The sequence below is a fragment of the Mustela lutreola genome, chromosome 3, assembly GCF_030435805.1.
Source record: "Mustela lutreola isolate mMusLut2 chromosome 3, mMusLut2.pri, whole genome shotgun sequence".
Lineage (NCBI taxonomy): Eukaryota > Metazoa > Chordata > Mammalia > Carnivora > Mustelidae > Mustela > Mustela lutreola.
In genome coordinates, this window is record NC_081292.1 from 67,440,060 (window position 1) to 67,460,019 (window position 19,960).

The 19,960-nt window shown below is 36.1% G+C and overlaps 1 protein-coding gene across 2 annotated transcripts in view; it reads right to left on the minus strand.

Annotated features, from left to right (window-relative positions):
- The window catches only part of SGK3 (serum/glucocorticoid regulated kinase family member 3), a 151,851-nt gene that overhangs the window by 30,768 nt on the left and 101,123 nt on the right, over nucleotides 1-19,960 (minus strand). For both annotated transcript variants that reach the window (XM_059166309.1, XM_059166310.1), the window contains exons 5-8: nucleotides 18,808-18,883; nucleotides 12,029-12,116; nucleotides 6,953-7,002; nucleotides 3,775-3,832 (exon numbers count right to left, since the gene is read on the minus strand). In XM_059166309.1, the coding sequence (XP_059022292.1) occupies nucleotides 3,775-3,832; nucleotides 6,953-7,002; nucleotides 12,029-12,116; nucleotides 18,808-18,883 (272 nt within the window). The remainder of the gene's footprint in view (nucleotides 1-3,774; nucleotides 3,833-6,952; nucleotides 7,003-12,028; nucleotides 12,117-18,807; nucleotides 18,884-19,960) is intronic.

Genomic DNA, 19,960 nt, shown 5'->3' on the forward strand with positions numbered 1-19,960 from the left:
TCCCCTCTGGTAACCATCAGTTTTTCTCTATAGTTGAGTTCATTTCTTGGTTTGTCTTCTTTTCTCACTTTCTCATGTTTTGTTTCTTAAATTTCATATGAATGATATCATATAGTATTTAACTTTATACTCTCTAGATCCACCCATTTTGTTGTAAATGGCAAGATTTCATTTTTTATAGCTCAGTAATATTCCATTGTGTGTGTGTGTGTGTGTGTGTGTATGGATATGTATATACATATATTGTATCTTCTTTATACACTCATAAGTCCAGGACACTTGGTTTGTTTCCATGCCATGGTTATGTAAAATAATGCTGTTATAACCATAGGAGTGCAAAAATCTTTTTGAACTAGTGTTTTCATTTTCTTTGGATAAATATCTAATATTAGACTTACTGGGTCATATGGTAGTTCTGTTTTTAATTTTCTGAGGAAACTCCATACTGTTTCCCACAGTGGCTGTGCCAGTTTGCATTCCTACTAACTGTGCACAAGGGGTCTTCCTTTTCTACATCCTTACTAACACTTTTTGATTTTAGCCATTCTGACAGGTATAAGGTGATATCTCACTGTGGTTTTGATTTGTTGAGCATCTTTTCATGTCTCTGTTGCCCATCTGTATGTCCTCTTTTGAGAAGTTTGTTCATTTCTTCTGCCCCCTTTCTAACTGGATTACTTGGGTTTTCTGGTGTTGAGTTATTTCAGTTCTTTACCTATCTTGGATACTAACCCTGTATCAACCATGTCATTTGCAAATATCTTCTCCCATTGAGTAGGCTGTCTCTTTGTTTCGTTGATTATTTCCTTTGTTGTGCAGAGACTTATTTTGATGTAGTTTCAAGAGTTTATTTTTGGTTTTGTTTCCCCAGCCTCAAGAGACAAACCTAGAAAAATGTTCTTTCAGCCGATGTCAGAGAAATTACTGCCTGTGTGCTCTTCTAGGATTTTTATGGTTTCCATTCTCACATTTAGGCCTTAATCAAATAGAGTTTATTTTTGTGTATGGTTTAAGAACATAGTCCAGTTTCATTCTTTTGCATGTAGCTATCCAATTTTCCCAACACTGTTTGTTGAAAAGACTTTGTCCAATTGTATATTCTTGCCTCTTTTGTTGAAGACTAATTGACTGTATAAATTGTGGGTTTATTTCTGGGCTCTCTATTCTGTCCCACTGTTCTATGTGTCTATATTTGTGTCACTACCATACTGTTTTGATGACTGCGGCTTTGTAGTATATCTTGACATCTGGATTGTGATACCTCCAGTTTTTTCTTTTTCAAGATTGCTTTGGCTGTTTAAGGTCTTTTGTGGTTCCATATAAATTTTAGAATTATTTGTTCTAGTTCTGCGAAAAACTGCATTACACAGTTTAATCCACTTTTTAATGGACAGACATTTGGACAGTTTATGAATAACAATGCCATGAATATTCTGGCAAATGCCTTTCTTAGCACATGTGTGCATGCATGTCTCTATTGGACATACAGCTAGAAGTAGAACCAATGTGTCACACAGATAGTGGCATACCTTTAGCTTCAATAATTAATAGCAGTTTTCAATAGCATAGGTATTTCACACAGGAATAAATCTAATCAAAGATGTGTAAAACTCTATATTAAACACTGTAAAACATTACTGAGAAAAGTTAAAGATGAATTAAATTAAGAAAGGGATATACCAGGGTGCCTGAGCGGTTCAGTGGTTGGGTGTCTCTGTCTTTGGCTCAGGTCATCATCCCAGGGTCCTGGGATTGAGTCCTGTTTTGGGCTCCCTGCTTGGCAGGGAGCCTGCTACTCCCTCTGCCTCTACCCCTTCGCCCCACACGTGCTTGCTTGCTTCTTCTCTCTCAAAAAATTAAAATCTTAAAAAAAAAGAAAAGAAAAGAAAAGAAAGGGATATACCATGGTCATGGATTAGAAAACTCAATAATGTAAAAGTAGTAATTTTTCCCAAATTGACCTACAGATTAAAACTCAAAAAGATATGCAAAGGGCTAAAACCTTTTTTTTAAGATTTTATTTGTTTATTTGACAGACAAAGATCACGAGTAGGCAGAGAGGCAGGCAGAGAGAGAGAAGGAAGAAGGCTCCCTCCAAGCAGAGAGCCTGATGCGGGGCTCGATCCCAGGACTCTGGGACCACAACCTGAGCTGAAGGCAGAGGCTCTTGAAGAACAAGGAGGGGGGATCTGTTTTGTTGGATATCAAGCAACACAGTCTAGCAGACTGATGGAATAATATATATCTTGAAACATAAACATATAAAATCTAGAAGAAGATCCATGCATATATGGACACTAGATAAATGAAGAAGTTTACCCTGCAGTTCAGTGGGGAAAGAATTGCTGTTTCAGTAAATTGTGTGGGTCAGGTGGCCATCAATAGGGGAAAAATGAACTGCGACCTTACAATTTCATGCTACATCCAAGAACCAATTCCTGGTAGACTCTAGATCTAAACATGAAGTTTCCAAAAGACAATGTTTTTTTTTTTTTTTTTTAAATATTTTATTTATTTATTTGAGAGAGAGAGGGAGAGAGAGCAAGAGCACAAGAGGGGAGAATGTCAGAGGGAGGAATAGACTCTCCACTGAGCTGGGAGCCTGATGTGGGACTCAATCCCGGGACTCCAGGATCATGACCTGAGCCGAAGGCAGTTGCTTAACCAACTGAGCCACCCAGGCACCCCTGTTTTTTGTTTTTAACAACGGATTATCTCTAACATCCTGAGCATTCTGAGCTCAGTATCCCTTTCTAACTTTCTGTTGCTATACTAGCACAATATCCAGCACATACTGTGTGGTCAACATGTGTGTGCGTATTAACACACATGGATTTAATTGTATGGTTATAGTTTCTGGTATCCAGGGAACTCAGAAAACAAACTAGAGATACCCAAAGCTCAGAATGTAGCAAACCATAATTAAACACATGCATATTTATTTTCACTACAGATTGAAGCGTAATGCAAAGAAGCACTTAAATATATCTAAAGATTCTGGCAACTTCATCCACAATGCTTCTGGCCTTAAAGCAGTTTCTCCTTCCTTGGTATGGCCACACTGTCAAGTTGTATGATTCATCTGACGCTCACTGTATGAGGAACGGCAGGGTTTTCACACATCCCTTTCCTTCCCCAACTGTTATTTTCACAGTTGCTCATTTTTGTCTTTCCAGCTTCAGCCTAAACAGAACCTCTTTAAAGAAGCCGACGTTGACCAACCCACCTGAGTAGGAATTTTCCCCCCACTTGCCTATTGTCCTCTATCATACATTCTATTCTATGTTTTACATCACAGTCCCCATTACTGCTTTTCATTATTTATTGACTGCATATTTTTAATCGCCTCTTTCCCCTATGGGGTTGCAAGCCTCACAAAGGTAGTAACTCTCTCAGTTTTGTTCAATACTCTCTAACTAACCAGGAGTCAGTACACTGCTTGGCACACGAGAGGTGCTAACTGTATGCCAGCATCTGTGCGACACACTGGTTCTACTTCTAACTGTATGTCCAACCTACATGCATCCTATGCACCAAGAAGGGCATATGCCAGAATATTCAAGGCATCGTTATTCATAAACAATCTAAACACTCAAACAAATGAACTTTATGTTAAAATTTGAGTAAATGCCTTAACTACCTAAGTATTTTGAAGGTAGAGAAAGCATCGTAACTCCATATCCTGCATACCAGCAAGTCCTGTGGCCTGGAATGTATAAGGCATGCATTCCTGAAGTACTTATTTACTGAGTGGCAAAATAAAAACACTCTTACCTTGCCAAAGCTGCCTTTCCCAATAACTTTCAGGAAATCAAAGTCTGTTGGTTTAGCACTGAAAAAAATGAATGATGACAAGAATTAGCCTCCTCGAAACTGGAAAGATGTTAACTTTTAAACATTTCTTAGCACCTCACTCTTTACTAAGAAAATGCTGGGCAAAAAACATTTTAGCATGAAGACTCCAGGTTTCACACGTGTAGTTTCTCATCTTGAATATAAAATAGGTAATAATGGATAATAGTAAATATCTACTTGCTGATAAGACATTTTACAACTTTATTAAAGCCTTGTTAGGTTCTGCTTAAGACAGATTTCATTAATAGTCCCTTTGGGAGAAAAGGATAGACCTCTCTCTCTATATATATATCTATATAGTTTTGAAGTCAATTTTATTTAACCATAAACCTCACCCATGTTGTTAATAAGGACACTGAGTAACTATATAAATTAGTAATACATTCCAAGGACTACCTCATCTGGCAATTCTTTGGACATATAATATCACTTATTGTGCATTACACATAAAAAGACCTCTCTGCTTATTCTCATAGATGGTAATTCAGGAAATCCAGTAGAGAAACCAAAAGGATTACTACTTTTGTCTTTTTATTTATATTGACCTGTCAGGTGAAAACAACATTGGCTGTAGGTACGCAAAAGCACATGGCAGCAGAAAGTTGAGCCAAAGCAGCCAGAAGAGCTTTTTCCTTCAACACACTCTGAAACCCAAGTTGGACTAGGGAGAGGAGAAAAACTCCATTTAGATTTTAAACTTCCTTAATTTTTCTTAAAACTTTTATTTATTTGAGAGAGAGACCACAAGCAGGAGGGGAAGGCAGAGAGAGAGCAAGAAGCAGACCCCTCCTCTGAGCAGGGAGGGAGCCCAATGCAGGGCTCAATCCCAGGACACTGAGATCATGACCTGAGCCAAAGGCAGATGCGTAACCAACTGAGCCACCCAGGTGCCCCTAGGTTTTAAATTTTCTTTAATTCATTACTGAGATAAATGGTCAATTCAAACATGAGAGTAACACCAGGTCTAGGTTAAATAATAACAGGTAAAGATTAGGGAGATAAATACTTAACTAGGCTCAGGTTTTTTTCTTCTTCAAGAATCTGCTTTTTGGACTAGTTACTTTGTTCTTGAATGATATGCTGAGATACTGAAATAGTTTTTTTTAAACAAACGTAATAGCAAAAAATCATGCAAATTCCTCAATCATGCAATTCCTCAAAAGAGGCTAACTGAGACAAGACCCAAGGCCCCAGTGTTAATTGTTGGTGACAAATCCTAACTGAAAGTCAGTTTCTGTTTCTGTGCTGCCTGACCAACTCTGTGTATGGCAACAGAAAAGTAGCTCAAAACCAAACCTCCCCTTCCGGCTACCACCTCCCCCATTTCTTTGCTTTCCTTTGCAGTAAAACTCTTCAAGTAAGAGATCGAAATTCTTTGGCTATTCCTGCTATCCTCTCCCTTAATTCTCTCTCTCTCTTTTTTTTTTTTTAAAGATTTTATTTATTTGACAGTCAAAGATCACAAGTAGACAGAGAAGCAGGCAGAGAGAGGGGAAAGCAGGCTCCCCGAAGAGCAGAGAGCCCGATGCGATGCGGGGCTCGATCCAGGACTGTGAGACCATGACCTGAGTCAAAGGCAGAGGCTTAACCCACTGAGCCACCCAGGTGCCCCTCCCTTAATTCTCTCTTGAACTCCTTCCTATCAGGGTCTATATCCACCATACCACTGAAATGGCTTGCAAAGGTCACCAATGACTTATCAAGTCCAGTGGTCAATTCTCAACACTTACTTGCTTTACCAGCAACATTAACAGAGTGAATTACTACCCCCTTGAGACACTTTGTTCACCTGATTGTGTGACATCACATTCTCAGTTTTTCTACCTTACTGCAGCGGTGAATGACCCAATCCTTGGGCTATTTCTATCTGTCTTTACTCACTAAGTGGATCAAAAGGGTGAGGGAAACATTACATCCTGGGATAAAAGACAGACTACTTGAGAATGAATGTGGTGAACCTGAAGGATCATTATAAGCCAAGTACAGCAACACTATACGTTTTCCTAAACCATGGCAGATACCACTCATCAGTCAGGGCACTCCTCCAGCTGAGCCAAGATGTGGCCCTGGAATCCTCTGTATTCAGTGGTCTAACCTCTAATGAAATGCTGGAGTCGACATTCAAGATGGAAGTCTGTATTTGCCATTCCTGCTCTTCCTCAAAATGCCTTCCCTATGCTTAAGCAAATAAGGGACTATGAGAAGAACTGGTTAAAGCAGGTTTACTACCCTTTACTATGCTAATATCCATCATGATTCCTCTGGAACAAGATGGCTGACAACTAGGGTTTCAGCAGTAAACACTGAGTACCAGTCATACCCATTAAGCCTGTATGGATGCTTCTGTCAGAGTAACCTCCCAGGACTTAAGATCTCCTTAGAAATACAGTCTATTTCCATCCACTCCTCCGTGCTTAGCAAAATAAGTCAATCGGAGAAAGACAACTATCATATGATCTCCCTGATACGAGGAAGTGGAGATGCAACATGGGGGGTTAAGGGGGTAGGAGAAGAATAAATGAAACAAGATGGGATTGGGAGGGAGACAAACCATAAGTGACTCTTAATTTCACAAAGCAAACTGAGGGTTGCTGGGGGAGGGGGGTTGGGAGAAGTGGGGTGGGGTTATGGACATTGGGGAGGGTATGTGCTTTGGTGAGTGCTGTTAAGTGTGTAAACCTGGTGATTTACACAAATAAAAATATATTGTATGTTTATAAAAAATTAAAAAATTTAAAAAACACACACACACACACAAAAGAAATACAGTCTATTGGCTTTACACACACAAGCACGCGCACATTCAGACACACACACACACACACACGAGAAAAATAATAGTGGAAAAAAATAGCAAAACAGCAGAACCCAATTACAATTGGTGGATTTAAAAACTCCTCAGAACTCTATCAAAGCAATGCAAAGCTAGAGCAGAAAAACAGGCAAGCATTTGATAGTATTATATTCACTATAACTATGATTATTATATTTTTCAGGGTTCTAGTTAAACTGGTCTAATTAAAGTGGTACGTACATACACAGGCACAAAAAAAGGTCTTCTCAGAATTCAGTTAGAGGAGGTTTGAAACAGACTTACTGAGGATTTCCAGATGGTCCCAGGTTGATGTTCTGTGAGGTAGAGTGTAGCTGTTGGGATGGGGGAAAAAAAGCAGTAACGCTCTTATTGGAGTTTCAAGGTTATCAGTCAGTGAATGTTTCTGAAATAAAATATACTAACTCTGCCATAAATATTGGATGTACTGCATGTAAAAGAAGCCTGAAGTCCTCATTCTTAACAAATGTACTACCTTATTTGGAAACACACAATCAATATAATTACGATAAATTCCAAGAGCAGTTGTAAGGAAAAACACAAGGCAGAAATAAAGCTCACGGGTGTCAAATGAAGTACAATGGGGAAAGCTCCTTGGACAAGGTAGGTGTAGAAACCACAATTTAGGAAGGATCATTTCTACATTTAAAAAGCTGGTTAAAATGGCTGTCCGTTTTTTCAAATTTTCAAGTAATTGTTTATTAATTTATGATATGGAAATGATAATATCATGATACTGAAGACTACTAAAGCTGGACTGAATCAGAGGAGACAGACCTATTTCTAAATCAAATACACGTCGACAAGAGTGCTTTTCTAATTCCACCCTGTAGTCAAATAAAAATTTTAAATAGCCTTTTCTCTCAATAATTAATATAGTAAATTCAATCCCTAATATTAATTTAGAAGTGAATCTTTACTTACTATGCCATAAAGCAATTTAACTAAAAAAAAAATTCTCGCTCACTAATTAATAGCTAGAAATTTAACCCCAAATCCTGCAAGATTAATCTCGTGATCTTGTTAACACGAGCACTTTTTATAAAACCAACTGTAAGTGAATTCTGCTTCACATAAATTCCCTTTGAGATTCCTTATGCATAGAGAATTAAAAGTTATAAATATCCCAAATATGCACACTTTTACTACAGCCCTGCATAATTATCCTTCAAGTAAGTTATAGATACGAGCTTTAAAAAATTTTTCTCTTTAATCAGAACCAAAAAATTTTACCTAAGCAATTTTTTATTAGAGACATACATCATACAGATTTCTACTTAAATTCATTTGAAACTTACCATCTCCAGAATGCAAACTACTTTTAAAAATAAAGGGCAAAAGTTCCTAAGCATAATGTATTTCTTCAATAATAACAATACTGCCACCAGCTTTTAACTTACAAAACAAAATTTCCTATCAATATCTCTACATGAAAAATCTTCGTTTAATACAGTTTCAGCCCCTAGAAGATAGAAATACAGAAGACCACACAATCTAGCACAAGACAAAAAAAAATGTATAAAAAAATCTGGTTCGAGAAATGAGAAGCATCCTGTTGTGCCATAATTTTAACATGGAGGAATCTTTTCTGTTTATATATTATATTGTTCCAGAGAATCTGATAACATAATACAAACTAAGTTACAATTTTGATAAATTTATTCTTTTAATGAAAGTGCAGAAAACTGATGGATCATTTTTTTTCTTTTTAAAGATTTAGTTCAGAGGGAGAGGAAGAGAGAGCTTCAGGGTGAGCAGGGGGAGGGGAAGAGGGAGAGACTCTTCAAGCTGACTTCCCATTCAGTGTGGAGCCCCATGGAGGCAAGCCCACAACCCATGAAATTACGACCCGAGCCAAAACCAAGAGCCAGTCACTTAACCAACTAGGCCACCCAGGCCCCCCCAAATTGGATCACTTTTCTTTTCAATTAACTCTCCTCATATAGATGAGGGAAGAGGAATTCAATAAGCATGGATTAAAGAATAGGACAACCTATATGCCCTGAATTGCACCAAGCACAATGATAATGGAAATTATTGGGAAATATAATCAGATAACTTTTTACTCTATCTACTATTTTTAATGATTATACTACACCAAGGATGAGGTATAATTTATTAACAGTGAACACTAATAAAAAGCATAAGTTTCTTGGGCGCCTGGGTGGCTCAGTGGGTTAAGCCGCTGCCTTCGGCTCAGGTCATGATCTCAGGGTCCTGGGATCGAGTCCCGCATCGGGCTCTCTGCTCAGCAGGGAGCCTGCTTCCCTCTCTCTCTCTCTGCCTGCCTCTCCATCTACTTGTGATCTCTCTCTGTCAAATAAATAAATAAAATCTTAAAAAAAAAAAAAAAAAAAAGCATAAGTTTCTTGACTTTTTTTGGCCTCTACTTTTCTCTCACTAAATAAGGTAAAAAGGTCCAGATGCCCTGAAAGATATTTTATGGCTATTAATTAAGTTATCCACATAGAAGTCTTTATCAAACAGCTACACCAGGGTGCCTGGGTGGCTCAGTCCGTTAAACATCCATCCCACTGGTGATTTCGGCTCAGGTCATGATCTCATGGGTCTTGAGACTGAGCCACTGGTTAGGCTCTGCGCTTAGCAGGGAGTCTGCTTGAGATTCTCTTTCACCCTTTTCTGAAGATTTTTTTTTTAATCCATATTTTAAAACTGCAAGAGATCCTAGTCCCAAGTTTCCGATTTTATGGATGAAAAAAGAGAAAGGAAATGAAATTCAGATCTGAATGAAACGTGGCAGAGAACAGGAACCAGAACCTGGGAAGGTCTCTTTAGTCTGGTTCTTTCTTCAAAACCAGCTGTCTCCTACAGCAAGAAAAGGTATTTTTCAAATAACCTAAACCTATATCCTCTCAACATGATTGCCAAGCAAAACATGGAAAATCAGGGTTACATACATTTTACTCTTTAGAATATAGTTTAATAGTTTCATCTTTTTCAATTAAAAACATATACTCATAGTTGGAAAATATGGATAGAAAAAAATGCTTTTGAAAAATCTATAACCGGGGTGCCTGGGTGGCTCAGTGGGTTAAAGCCTCTGCCTTTGGCTCAGGTCATGATCCCAGGGTTCTGGGATCGAGCCCCACATTGGGCTTTCTGATCAGCAGGAAGCCTGCTTCCCCCTCTCCCTCTCTGCCTGCCTCTCTGCCTACTTGTGATCTCTGTCTGTCAAATAAATAAATAAAATCTTAAAAAAAAAAATCTATAACCTTATTAACCAATGATTTTGCAAATATTACAGCAACTTCATGTAGTTTTTACTTAATGTTAAAAAACTGACTGGAATCATACTGTGAGAATATGCCTATAAAATTTTATACCCCGATTCCAGGTACCAGTATGTCAAAACTTATTATCCTAAAAAATATTCTCAAAATGGTACAGTATATGGGGAGAAACATTATTTAGTTAATATTTAAATTGATTCTAATTTTTCATATAAACTGTACAACAGTGAGTATTCTTTTCTGTGTGAGGAAACATTTCATTTGCATCAACTCCTAAATAACTTGAATATTTTCATGTTTGGTAAACATTGCCAAATTGTTTTCCAAAAGAGTTGCATAACATTATGCCAATGCCAGGAAAGCCTGAGGGTGCCTACTGTGCTCTACCCTTATCAGTCCGGAAATATTTTATTTACTTTGCATTTTTGTTAATTTGGCAGAGAAAAAAATCTCTGTTGTACAAATTTCACTTGCTACTGGCACTGATGGATTGAACATTCCCCCACATATCTATTTACTAACAGTATTTCTTCATGCCTCTTTTCTCTTAATCTACTGGGATCTTATTAAGTGTCCTTTTTAAAAATCCATTTGTATGACATTTTTATATAATATTTTTCCTTCTTATGCCGTATTTATACAAGTGCTGTCCTAGTTTGTTTCCCTTTTGACAAGCTGCACAGATATAAAATTAAAATATCCTTTTATGCTGTCCTAGGACCAACCATGTCACAAATGGAAAAGATAAATCAGTTCTCTTAACTGAAAACCCTCTTGTGGCATCAGAGATGGAAAATTACAACTTTATAGTAGTCACAAAAAAAGAATAGGTCTATTTTCCAAATGAAGATTTTTAGCTGTGCGACAGTAACATTCTGATTCATGTTATCTTTTAAATCACAAAAACAGAACCATGACAAAATAAGACATTATAAAGACAAAAACACCCTTCAACCCAATACCTCTGATTTTTATGTCTATGTTAAGCAAACATATATAGTTTTCATCACTTTTTAATTATAAAGGTGTTACCATATTTATATATACTTTTTCATTATAATTTTAATTGCTAAATAATAATTCTCTGGGCTAAGTTTAACAATTTACCTTTTTCACATCACTTTCTAAAGTAAATGTTGAAAACATCTTTATAATATGCTACAGCTTATTCTATTTATCTATTTGTTATCACAATTGATTTAAAAAAATAAGAATATTCTAGTGTTGATTTCGAACACATATTGGTTATGTGCCTGTACCTACAGGAATAAGACTTAGTTGATGCCAACTGGCATATGTATAGTGATTGGCTTTTTGAATATAAAAACTTAGCAATGTAGAGGAAGAAGTATTCAATTAACACAAAGGCCTTTCCTGCTGGTCTAAATTCAAAAAACAGCTTAAGTATGTTAATGATTATGAAGATATATAATGATAAAAAATTAAGATGTAAAGCAAAGGCAGAATATAAAATTATACATACTATGCAATTAAAATTAGGTAACTAAAAAATCCTTATATATTAAGAGAAGGTTAGAAAGAAAACCACTAAAATATTAAAAATTACTGCTCTGGTTAGTGATAAGAAAGCAATACATCTATTTTTTTTTTTTTAAGATTTTTTTATTTATTTGACAGACAGAGAGTGAGCACAAGCAGAGGACTAGTGGCAGGCAGGCAGAGAGAGGGAGAAGCAGGCTCCCCAAGGAGCAGGGTGCCAGATGCGGGGCTTGATCCCAGGACCCTGGATTGTGACCTGCACTAAAGGCAGATGCTTAACCAAATGAGCCACCCAAGTGTCCCTGCATCTATTTTCAAAATTTCTACTAACAAACTTTCTACTATTCTACCTACTAAATTGCTAGTATGTATTGCTTTTTTATCACAGACGTCCTCATTTTGTAAGTTTTATAAGAAATAGTAATCAGTAAAAGGTGAACACATTTGTTTTTATGTATTCTAGAGAGTAGAAAATTTACAATAGATGAAATTACATAATTGTAAGTATATGTTGCTGTAAAGTTGCCAGTAATTTCATCTTTGGGGAATGGTATTTTTTCTTTTAAAAAGATACAATCCCTCTTACTACCTTCTGAGTACTTCTTTCATCCTCATCTTCAGATGGATCTGACTGATGTTTTGGACTGTCCATTTGAAGGAATGTTCTGACATCTGGACTAAAAACAAAAATTAACTTTATTATGACTTTGAAAGCATTTCTATAGCTTTTCTCCCTTTTAAAATGAAAATAACCACAGTAATATGTAAAGAATGAAAGCCAATACAGTCCATCAATATTATTATAAAAGGAACAAACTGATTAATTTTTTAAAAATAGGGAATTCAACAAATGGTCAAAGCTATCAACAAGGCAGTTCATAAAGAAAAAGACCCAAATGGTAAGGACGATGTCTAGCTTAATTAATAATAAAAGAAATACAAATTAAAACACTAATAAGATGTCATTTTATGTCCATTAACTGGCTAAAAGTTAGAAAGATAGATAACATCAGAAGTTGGTATGGATATAGGGAAAGAGACACCCTCATGCATTGCTAGTAAGAATGTGAAATGAGGCAACTTTTCTGAGAAGAAATTTGGCAATACTTGGTGTAACTGTGTCTGCATTTTTCCTGGGCCCAGAAATTCCAGTTCTAGGAATAAACCACAAAAAAAATTATGTGCAGTTTCAAAAGACACATAACTAGGATACTAACTGTAACTTTCTAATAGTTAATCAAAAGCAAAATAGACATCTGCCACTAGAGAAATTAGTAAGAAAGCTATGGTCACTGACCACAGAGAATTCTACTCAAGTCAGAAACAAGGTAGCACAGTATCATTTTTGTGTATATATATATTAAATATTCACAGACATGAAGCAACACTCAATAAAACAAATTCCAAAGACATAACAAATACATGAAAGTGGGTATCAATGGGAGGGATGATGAGATGAGTAGGAAGACCAAATATGAAGAGAAAAAAATGAGAGTAAAATACAAGAGAGGCCTTGGTGCACTAATGCAGAGAGGATTGCATTAATGACAACCCTGAGGGATGATTTAATCCCTGTATCTGAGGTATCTCTTCCTCACATTGTCTTTAATGCTTAAGTAAAATATACATTCATTGTAGGAAATTCAGAAAAATGAAAAATAATTTTTAAAAAACAGTAGGGTTGATGAGAATGGATAATAGCCACTGTGGAAAAAAGAGTTTGGCAGTTCTTCAAAAAGTTAAACATAGAATTTCCATGTGATTAAGCAATTCCATTCCTAGGTATGTATCCAAGAAAAATAAGAACATATTCACACAAAAACTCACAAATGTTCATAGCAGCATTATTCACATAGCCAAAAAGTAGAAATAACCCAAATGTCTATCAGCAAATGAATGGACAAACAAAATGTAGCATATCCACACAATGGAATATTATTTTGTCATAAAAAGGAATGAAGTACTGACACATGGATGAACGTCAAAAACATCAGGCTAAAAAAAAAAGACGAAAAAGGTCATATATTTTAAGACTGCATTTTATGAAATGTCCACAGTAGGCAAACCCATAGTAATAGAAAATCAGATTAGTGGTTGCTAAGGTTTGGGGGAAAGGAGAAATTCAAAAGTACTGCTAACCCTTCAACAACTTGAGGGTTAGGGACAGCAATGCCCCATGTAGTTGAAAATCCATGTGTTACTTTTGATTCCCCCCAAATTTAACTACTGACAGCTTGCCGTTGACCCAAAGCCTTACCACTAACATAAAGAGTTAACACTTACTTTGTGTTATATGTATTACCTACTGTATTCCTAGAATAAAGGAACCTACAGAAAATCTTAAGAAAACCACAAGAGAAAATGTATTTACAGTACTGTCCTGCAGTTATCAAAAAATAACCAGGCATAAACAGACCCACAGTTCAAATCCATGTTGTTCAAGGGTCAATTGTAGTTTCTCTGGAGTGATGGTGTTACATTAGCCTTGAGGCAACAGAAATGGATAGTTGTGATGGTTGCACAGCAATGTGATTATATTAAATACCACAAAATTGTATACTTTAAAAATAATTAGAAGGGTGAATTATATTTATGTGAATTTTATCTCAATAAAAAATTTTTTTATTCTTTTTTTTTTTTTTTTTTTTTAAACAAACCCTTATGTCGAGGGAGGGATGACTTTAAATAAATTGCTGCGAGGGAACTGCTCTGCTATGAACGAAGCCCCGACCCAGAAGCAGGCCGTCTCTGAATGTTTTAGCACCAGGTTCCCCACAAACATGCGTTGCGTGATGGGCAAGGAGAGGTGCAGCCTCCTTTCCGGCCGCGCCCCGTTTCCCGAGATGAGGGGCTCTCCGCATCCGACCCCAGTCCTGACGTGTGGCGTACGCCACGCCACGCCACGCCACGCAGGGCATATGCAGTGGCCTGCCGGCAGGGACTACATCGTACCAGCCATCTTAGGCCATCCAAGGCCAACCGAGGCCAATTGAGGCTCCACAGCCTTGCCCTATCGTTCGCCTGAGTGGGATTCTGATTTAGAGGCCCTCCGTCATAATCCCACAGATGGTAGCTTCGCCCCACTGGCTCCTCAGCCAAGCACTAAAAATTTCTTTTAAAGGTGAAGTTGAGGATCTTCAATCTTAACACACAGAGGCAACTTTTACTAATCTTGGTGGTATTTTATTTCAAGATTTTCCTGCACTGTTAAGACCATTCTGTATTTAAAATATTTTGATCTTAACTATTTTTCACCTAAATATTACATCATAAACATTTCCCCATGTTGTTAAAAACTCCTTGTGAACAATCACTCTTGATAGATGTATGATGTTGTATAATAAGAGTGCACTAAATGTTACTCAATGATTCTTTAAGATATATATATAGATGGCCTCCAACTTTTTACTATACAATTTACACTGCTATAAATGTTGCCATTGATAATCTTCATGCACAACATTTAGAACTGCATTTAGCATTTTCACTATAGGTTTTTAAAAATACACTGACTTATAAATAATTTTCAGGATTTAAATACAGTTTGTTAAGCTGATTTCCAGAGAGGTTATATTAATTTATTCTTTCCCAGCAGTATATGAACATTGTAAAGATTCTCTCTAGCTCTTGTTAGCATTAAATATTAGTTTATATTACTATCTTTAATAATATAATTGAAAAATAGTAATTTAAAGAAAAGGCACTCAACTTTATTAGTAATCAGTGAAATACAAATTAAAGCAACAATAAGAGACCATGACCCACTCATCAGAATGGCTAAAACTGAAGAAACTAACAATACTAAGTGTTGGTGAGGTGAGCAGTGATCTCAGACATGGATAGTGGAAGTATTATCTGGGACAATCACTTTGGAAAACATTTTTAACATTATCCCCTAAGGTTAAACATATACACTGCAACCCAGAAGTTCTACTCCAGATTTATCACATGTTTGCACATGTGCACAAAAAGACATGTTAATGGCAACATTATTTGTAACAAAATAAAAATAACTCAAATGTGCATCAGCAGTAAAATGGATAAACTGGAGTATATTCATACAATGGGCTATTATAGAGCAGTGGAAATCAATAAATTCTATTTGTCCAACAACATATTTGTGTTTATATTTGTGTCCAACAACATAAATGACTCTCACATGATTGAAAACAAGCCAGATAGAGAATACATGCTGTATGATTCCATGTATTATAAAGTACAACAATGGCACCTTAATCTATCCTGCTAAAAATCAGGAGAATCATTAACTTTGGGAAGGAGGGAAGGAAGAGAGTTTCAGAGGAGGCATGTGAGGGGTTTCCGGTATGCTCGTAATGTTCTATTTCTTGGCCTCAGGGGTGGGAACATAGATGTGTTCAACTTCTCATAGTTCATTAAGCTGTATAATCATGATTTGTGCTCTTTTCTGTATGTGTTATCCTGCAATAAAGCTAAAATAAGGTATTTTTACTCGTATTTGCATTTCTTATATAAGGAAATACTCAGTTTCTCTGGTAATTAATCAGCCACTTGTATCTCCTCTTTCATAAATCATTAATGTACTTTGTCCATTTCTTTTGGTGTCTTAAGTGTGTACTATCTGTACAAGCTCTTTCTATATTAAGCAAATTTTATCTATTGTCCTTTACTATGGGAAGATTTTCCTACATTTTTGGTTTTTAATTTCACTTGTGATTTCTGGGGTTCAAAAGTTTTTATTTAGTCAAACATCATTGTTTTACTTTACAATACATCATGCGCTACTAATATGCTCAGAAAACCCTTTATTTAATCTAGAAATCACAGATGTAAGTATTAACCTATCTTATTCCAGTTTTTAAATAATTCTAAACATAAATTTTAATAAAAAGTTTTAAAATAAGCAAGCAGAGGTATTTTTAATTTTTAGGTAATCTCTACACCCAACATGGGGCTCGAACTCACAACCGCAAGATCAAGACTTACACATTCCGCTGACTGAGCCAACCAGTACCCCATTAAGTAAAGGTATTTGTAAAGTGCATTTCCTTAACACAGGAGAAACAGGTACACAGTAGGTGTTCAAGATACACTTGATGACTGGCTTCTCTTCTTGCTCTCGTTAATCTATTTCATAGTTTGAGGTATAGAGTAAAAGTATGAAAATTAACAAAGCTCTGTCAACACCAAGCTGAGATTCAGAAAATATAAAATGTCATTTTTTATTAAAAAAAAAAATGTCAGTTAAAAATTAAGTTTGAAAAATCTCTTGGCTATTTATTTTTGGAATTCTATAAATGTCCTCTACCCTGAATGCAATGGTGGCATTATCGGTTATATAGGTACATAAAAATCCATTAGGTTATATACTTAAGAATTATGTATTTTATGGTATAATGTTAAAATGAAAATAATCAAATTGCTTTTAATTGACTTTTAATACCAAATATAACATCTCTGAAATGCTATAGTTCCAGATCCAGAATCAATATTTAGAATTTGATACATAGAGGTAGAGGTTCTGAGTAACACTTCAAAATGCCAGGAGAAATAATCACCAGCAACAACATTTGTTCTATATTTATTCCATGTGAGGCTCTGTCAAAGAAGACAAATTCAACCTCTCGATTTATGAACTCTATTTCAAACAAGCCACTAATGTGACAATCTGAAGTAATCTCAAGTGCAGACAGGAAAAATTAATGGTTAGGGAGTGGATCTAAGCTGAAGACCCAAAAATGAAAACACATGTCAAGCCATGGATCTACCTGTATGTTCCTAGGTATTTCTGATATGACTCACCTTTCCAGCTTAGTAGCACGAGACCCACACAGGGCTGGGAAAGCCCCTCGTTAAGTGGCTGCCTGCAGTTCTGGGTGGCGAAGGCCTGGAGACCTTGTCTGGGTCAAGAGAATACTGCTCCACGTGGAACAAGGATAGTGGCATGTGTGCATGACCTTTGCCAACTCCTTCAGCCTTATCTCCTTTCTGAAAACCTACTCCATATTCTAGTCACTGTGAAATGTAAACACTTAAATGTCTTCAACATGTCCGGCTTTTTGTAGATTCTGTTACATGTACTACTCCTTTTGCCTGGATGTACTCCCTACCTTTTCTTGAACAACTGCACATCCTTTAAATCCCAGGAAGACTTGTTTGCCCTCCTCCCAAGGAAAGCTGGCCACATTTTTCTCCATTGTCTTCTAGTACCTCTATCATAAAACTTTCTTACCTTTAATTGCTTGTTTACATGTCTGTTTCTCCCACTAGACTGGGAGCCTGTGCCTCTGGCAGGTTTTTTCATTACCAATGCATAGAGCAGATACTTAATAAGTTCTTTTTAAAAAAGTTTTTATTTAAGCCAAACTATGGAAAGAGCCCAGATGTCCACTGAGAGATGAATGGATGAAGAAGATGTGGTGTATATGTGTACACATACACATGCACACACACACATAGACACACAATGGAATATGCAGCCATCAAAAAAAGAAATCCTGGCATCTGCAACAACATGGATGGAGCTAGAGGGTATCATGCTAAGCGAAATAAGTCACTCAGAGAAAGACAATTATCATATGATCTCACTGATATGCAGAATTTAAGAAACAAGGCTGAGGATCACAGGGCAAGAGAGGAAAAAATTAAACGAGACGAAACCAGAGAGGGCGACAAACCATACAAGATCTTAATCTTAGGAAACAAATGGAGGATTGCCGGAGGATAGGAGTATAGGGAGATGGGGTGGCTGGGCGATGGATACTGGAGAGGGTATGTGTTGTGGTGAGCACTATGTATTATGTAAGACTGATGAATCACAGACCTGTACCCTTGAAACAGATAATACACTATATGTTAAATAGAAAAATAAATAAATAAATAAAAATATATAAATCGCTGAGCATATGTCAAAAAAACAAACAAAAACAAAACAAAACAAAACCCCAAAAACCAAACAAAATAAAATTCTGATGAGCAATTTAAAAAAAGTTTTTATTTAAATTTGAGTTAGTTAACATATAGTGTAATATTAGTTTCAGGTGTACAACACAGTGATTTAATAAATGCTTTCTGAATATAATTAGAAAAATTACATTACTCTGTACTATGTAACTCTGTACTATGCAAAGTTCTTTCAAGTTTAATCTACAAAGCTAATACAAGTACAAAAGAAAGACACACAATAACTAGGGCCTTGAATAGATGGGGCCTTGAGTTGATGGAGGGAAAAGAAGATTAAGAACACCAGGGGAAAACTGCTTGAGGATTTTACAAACACATACAGCACAATAATATTCCAAGGAATGTATAAAATCTTTATCCGTAGCTTATACAAGATTCTTAAATTGGGCTTCAGCACCTCTTCAAAACACAATGAAAATTACTTACTGGTTGTAAAGTTCTGGATACCTAACTAAGTTCTGAATGAATTCATTCAGTCCTGCTCTTCTTTGTTTAATAAAATCTGTTAAGAGAGACATAAACTATTAGGATTATTTATGTCAGACTATGATTATCAATACAGTTATGTAAGAATGGACAATGAAAAGAGTGCATTTTCATCAATAAGCTATTCCTTAATTCATGTTTCTTGATATACAATAATAATTAAAAATATATATATTTAAATATATAAATACAATGATTATAAAATTAAAATCAAGCAGAAAACATATCTCCCAAAAGAGAACTCTCCAAAGAAATGTCCAATTTAGGTTCTAAATAAATTCACTATAAAACTTAAAGAGGGACTTTGCTTTGCCCAACTCCTCAAGTACTACCATGTAATGAATAAAAATTAACACAATGACACTGGTGATGGAAAATTGCACTAATTTAAAAAAGTAACAAGAATTACTGGAAATCCTTGTAACTGGTTAACTGAATATCAATTAACCAGTTACAAGGATTTCCAGTAATTCTTGTTACTTTTTGGTGAGTATCACCAAAACTTGGCTGCTAAAAAATTCCCCCTGCTAAACATCCCTTGAAAAATACAATGGAACAATTTTCTAAAAAACAACTGTCTAGCAACTTCAAAGTGTTTTGACTTGATAATTAAGGATTATGCATCAGCAGGTTAGCAATAAAGGTTAAGCACAAAAGTTTCTTTGAATTAAAAATACTTTTTTTTTTTTAAAGATTTTATTTATTTATTTGACAGAGATCACAAGTAGGCAGAGAGGCAGGCAGAGAGAGGAGGAAGCAGGCTCCCTGCTGAGCAGAGAGCCCGACGTGGGACTCGATCCCAGGACCCTGAGATCATGACCTGAGCCGAAGGCAGCGGCTTAATCCACTGAGCCACCCAGGCGCCCCAGAATTAAAAATACTTTATTCAAGCATCTTTGCTACTTACTAGTTAACTGACCTTGAACCTCTCTGAGATTTAAATCCTTACTTGTAAAATGATACAATTTTAGACCTCTTAATGCTGTTATAGGATTGAGACAATGCATATTAATTTACAGTAAAATGTTGGTAGACAGAAAGAGCACAATCTTTAGCTATTACTATTTTTGTTATGGTTGTTGTTATTTATTGT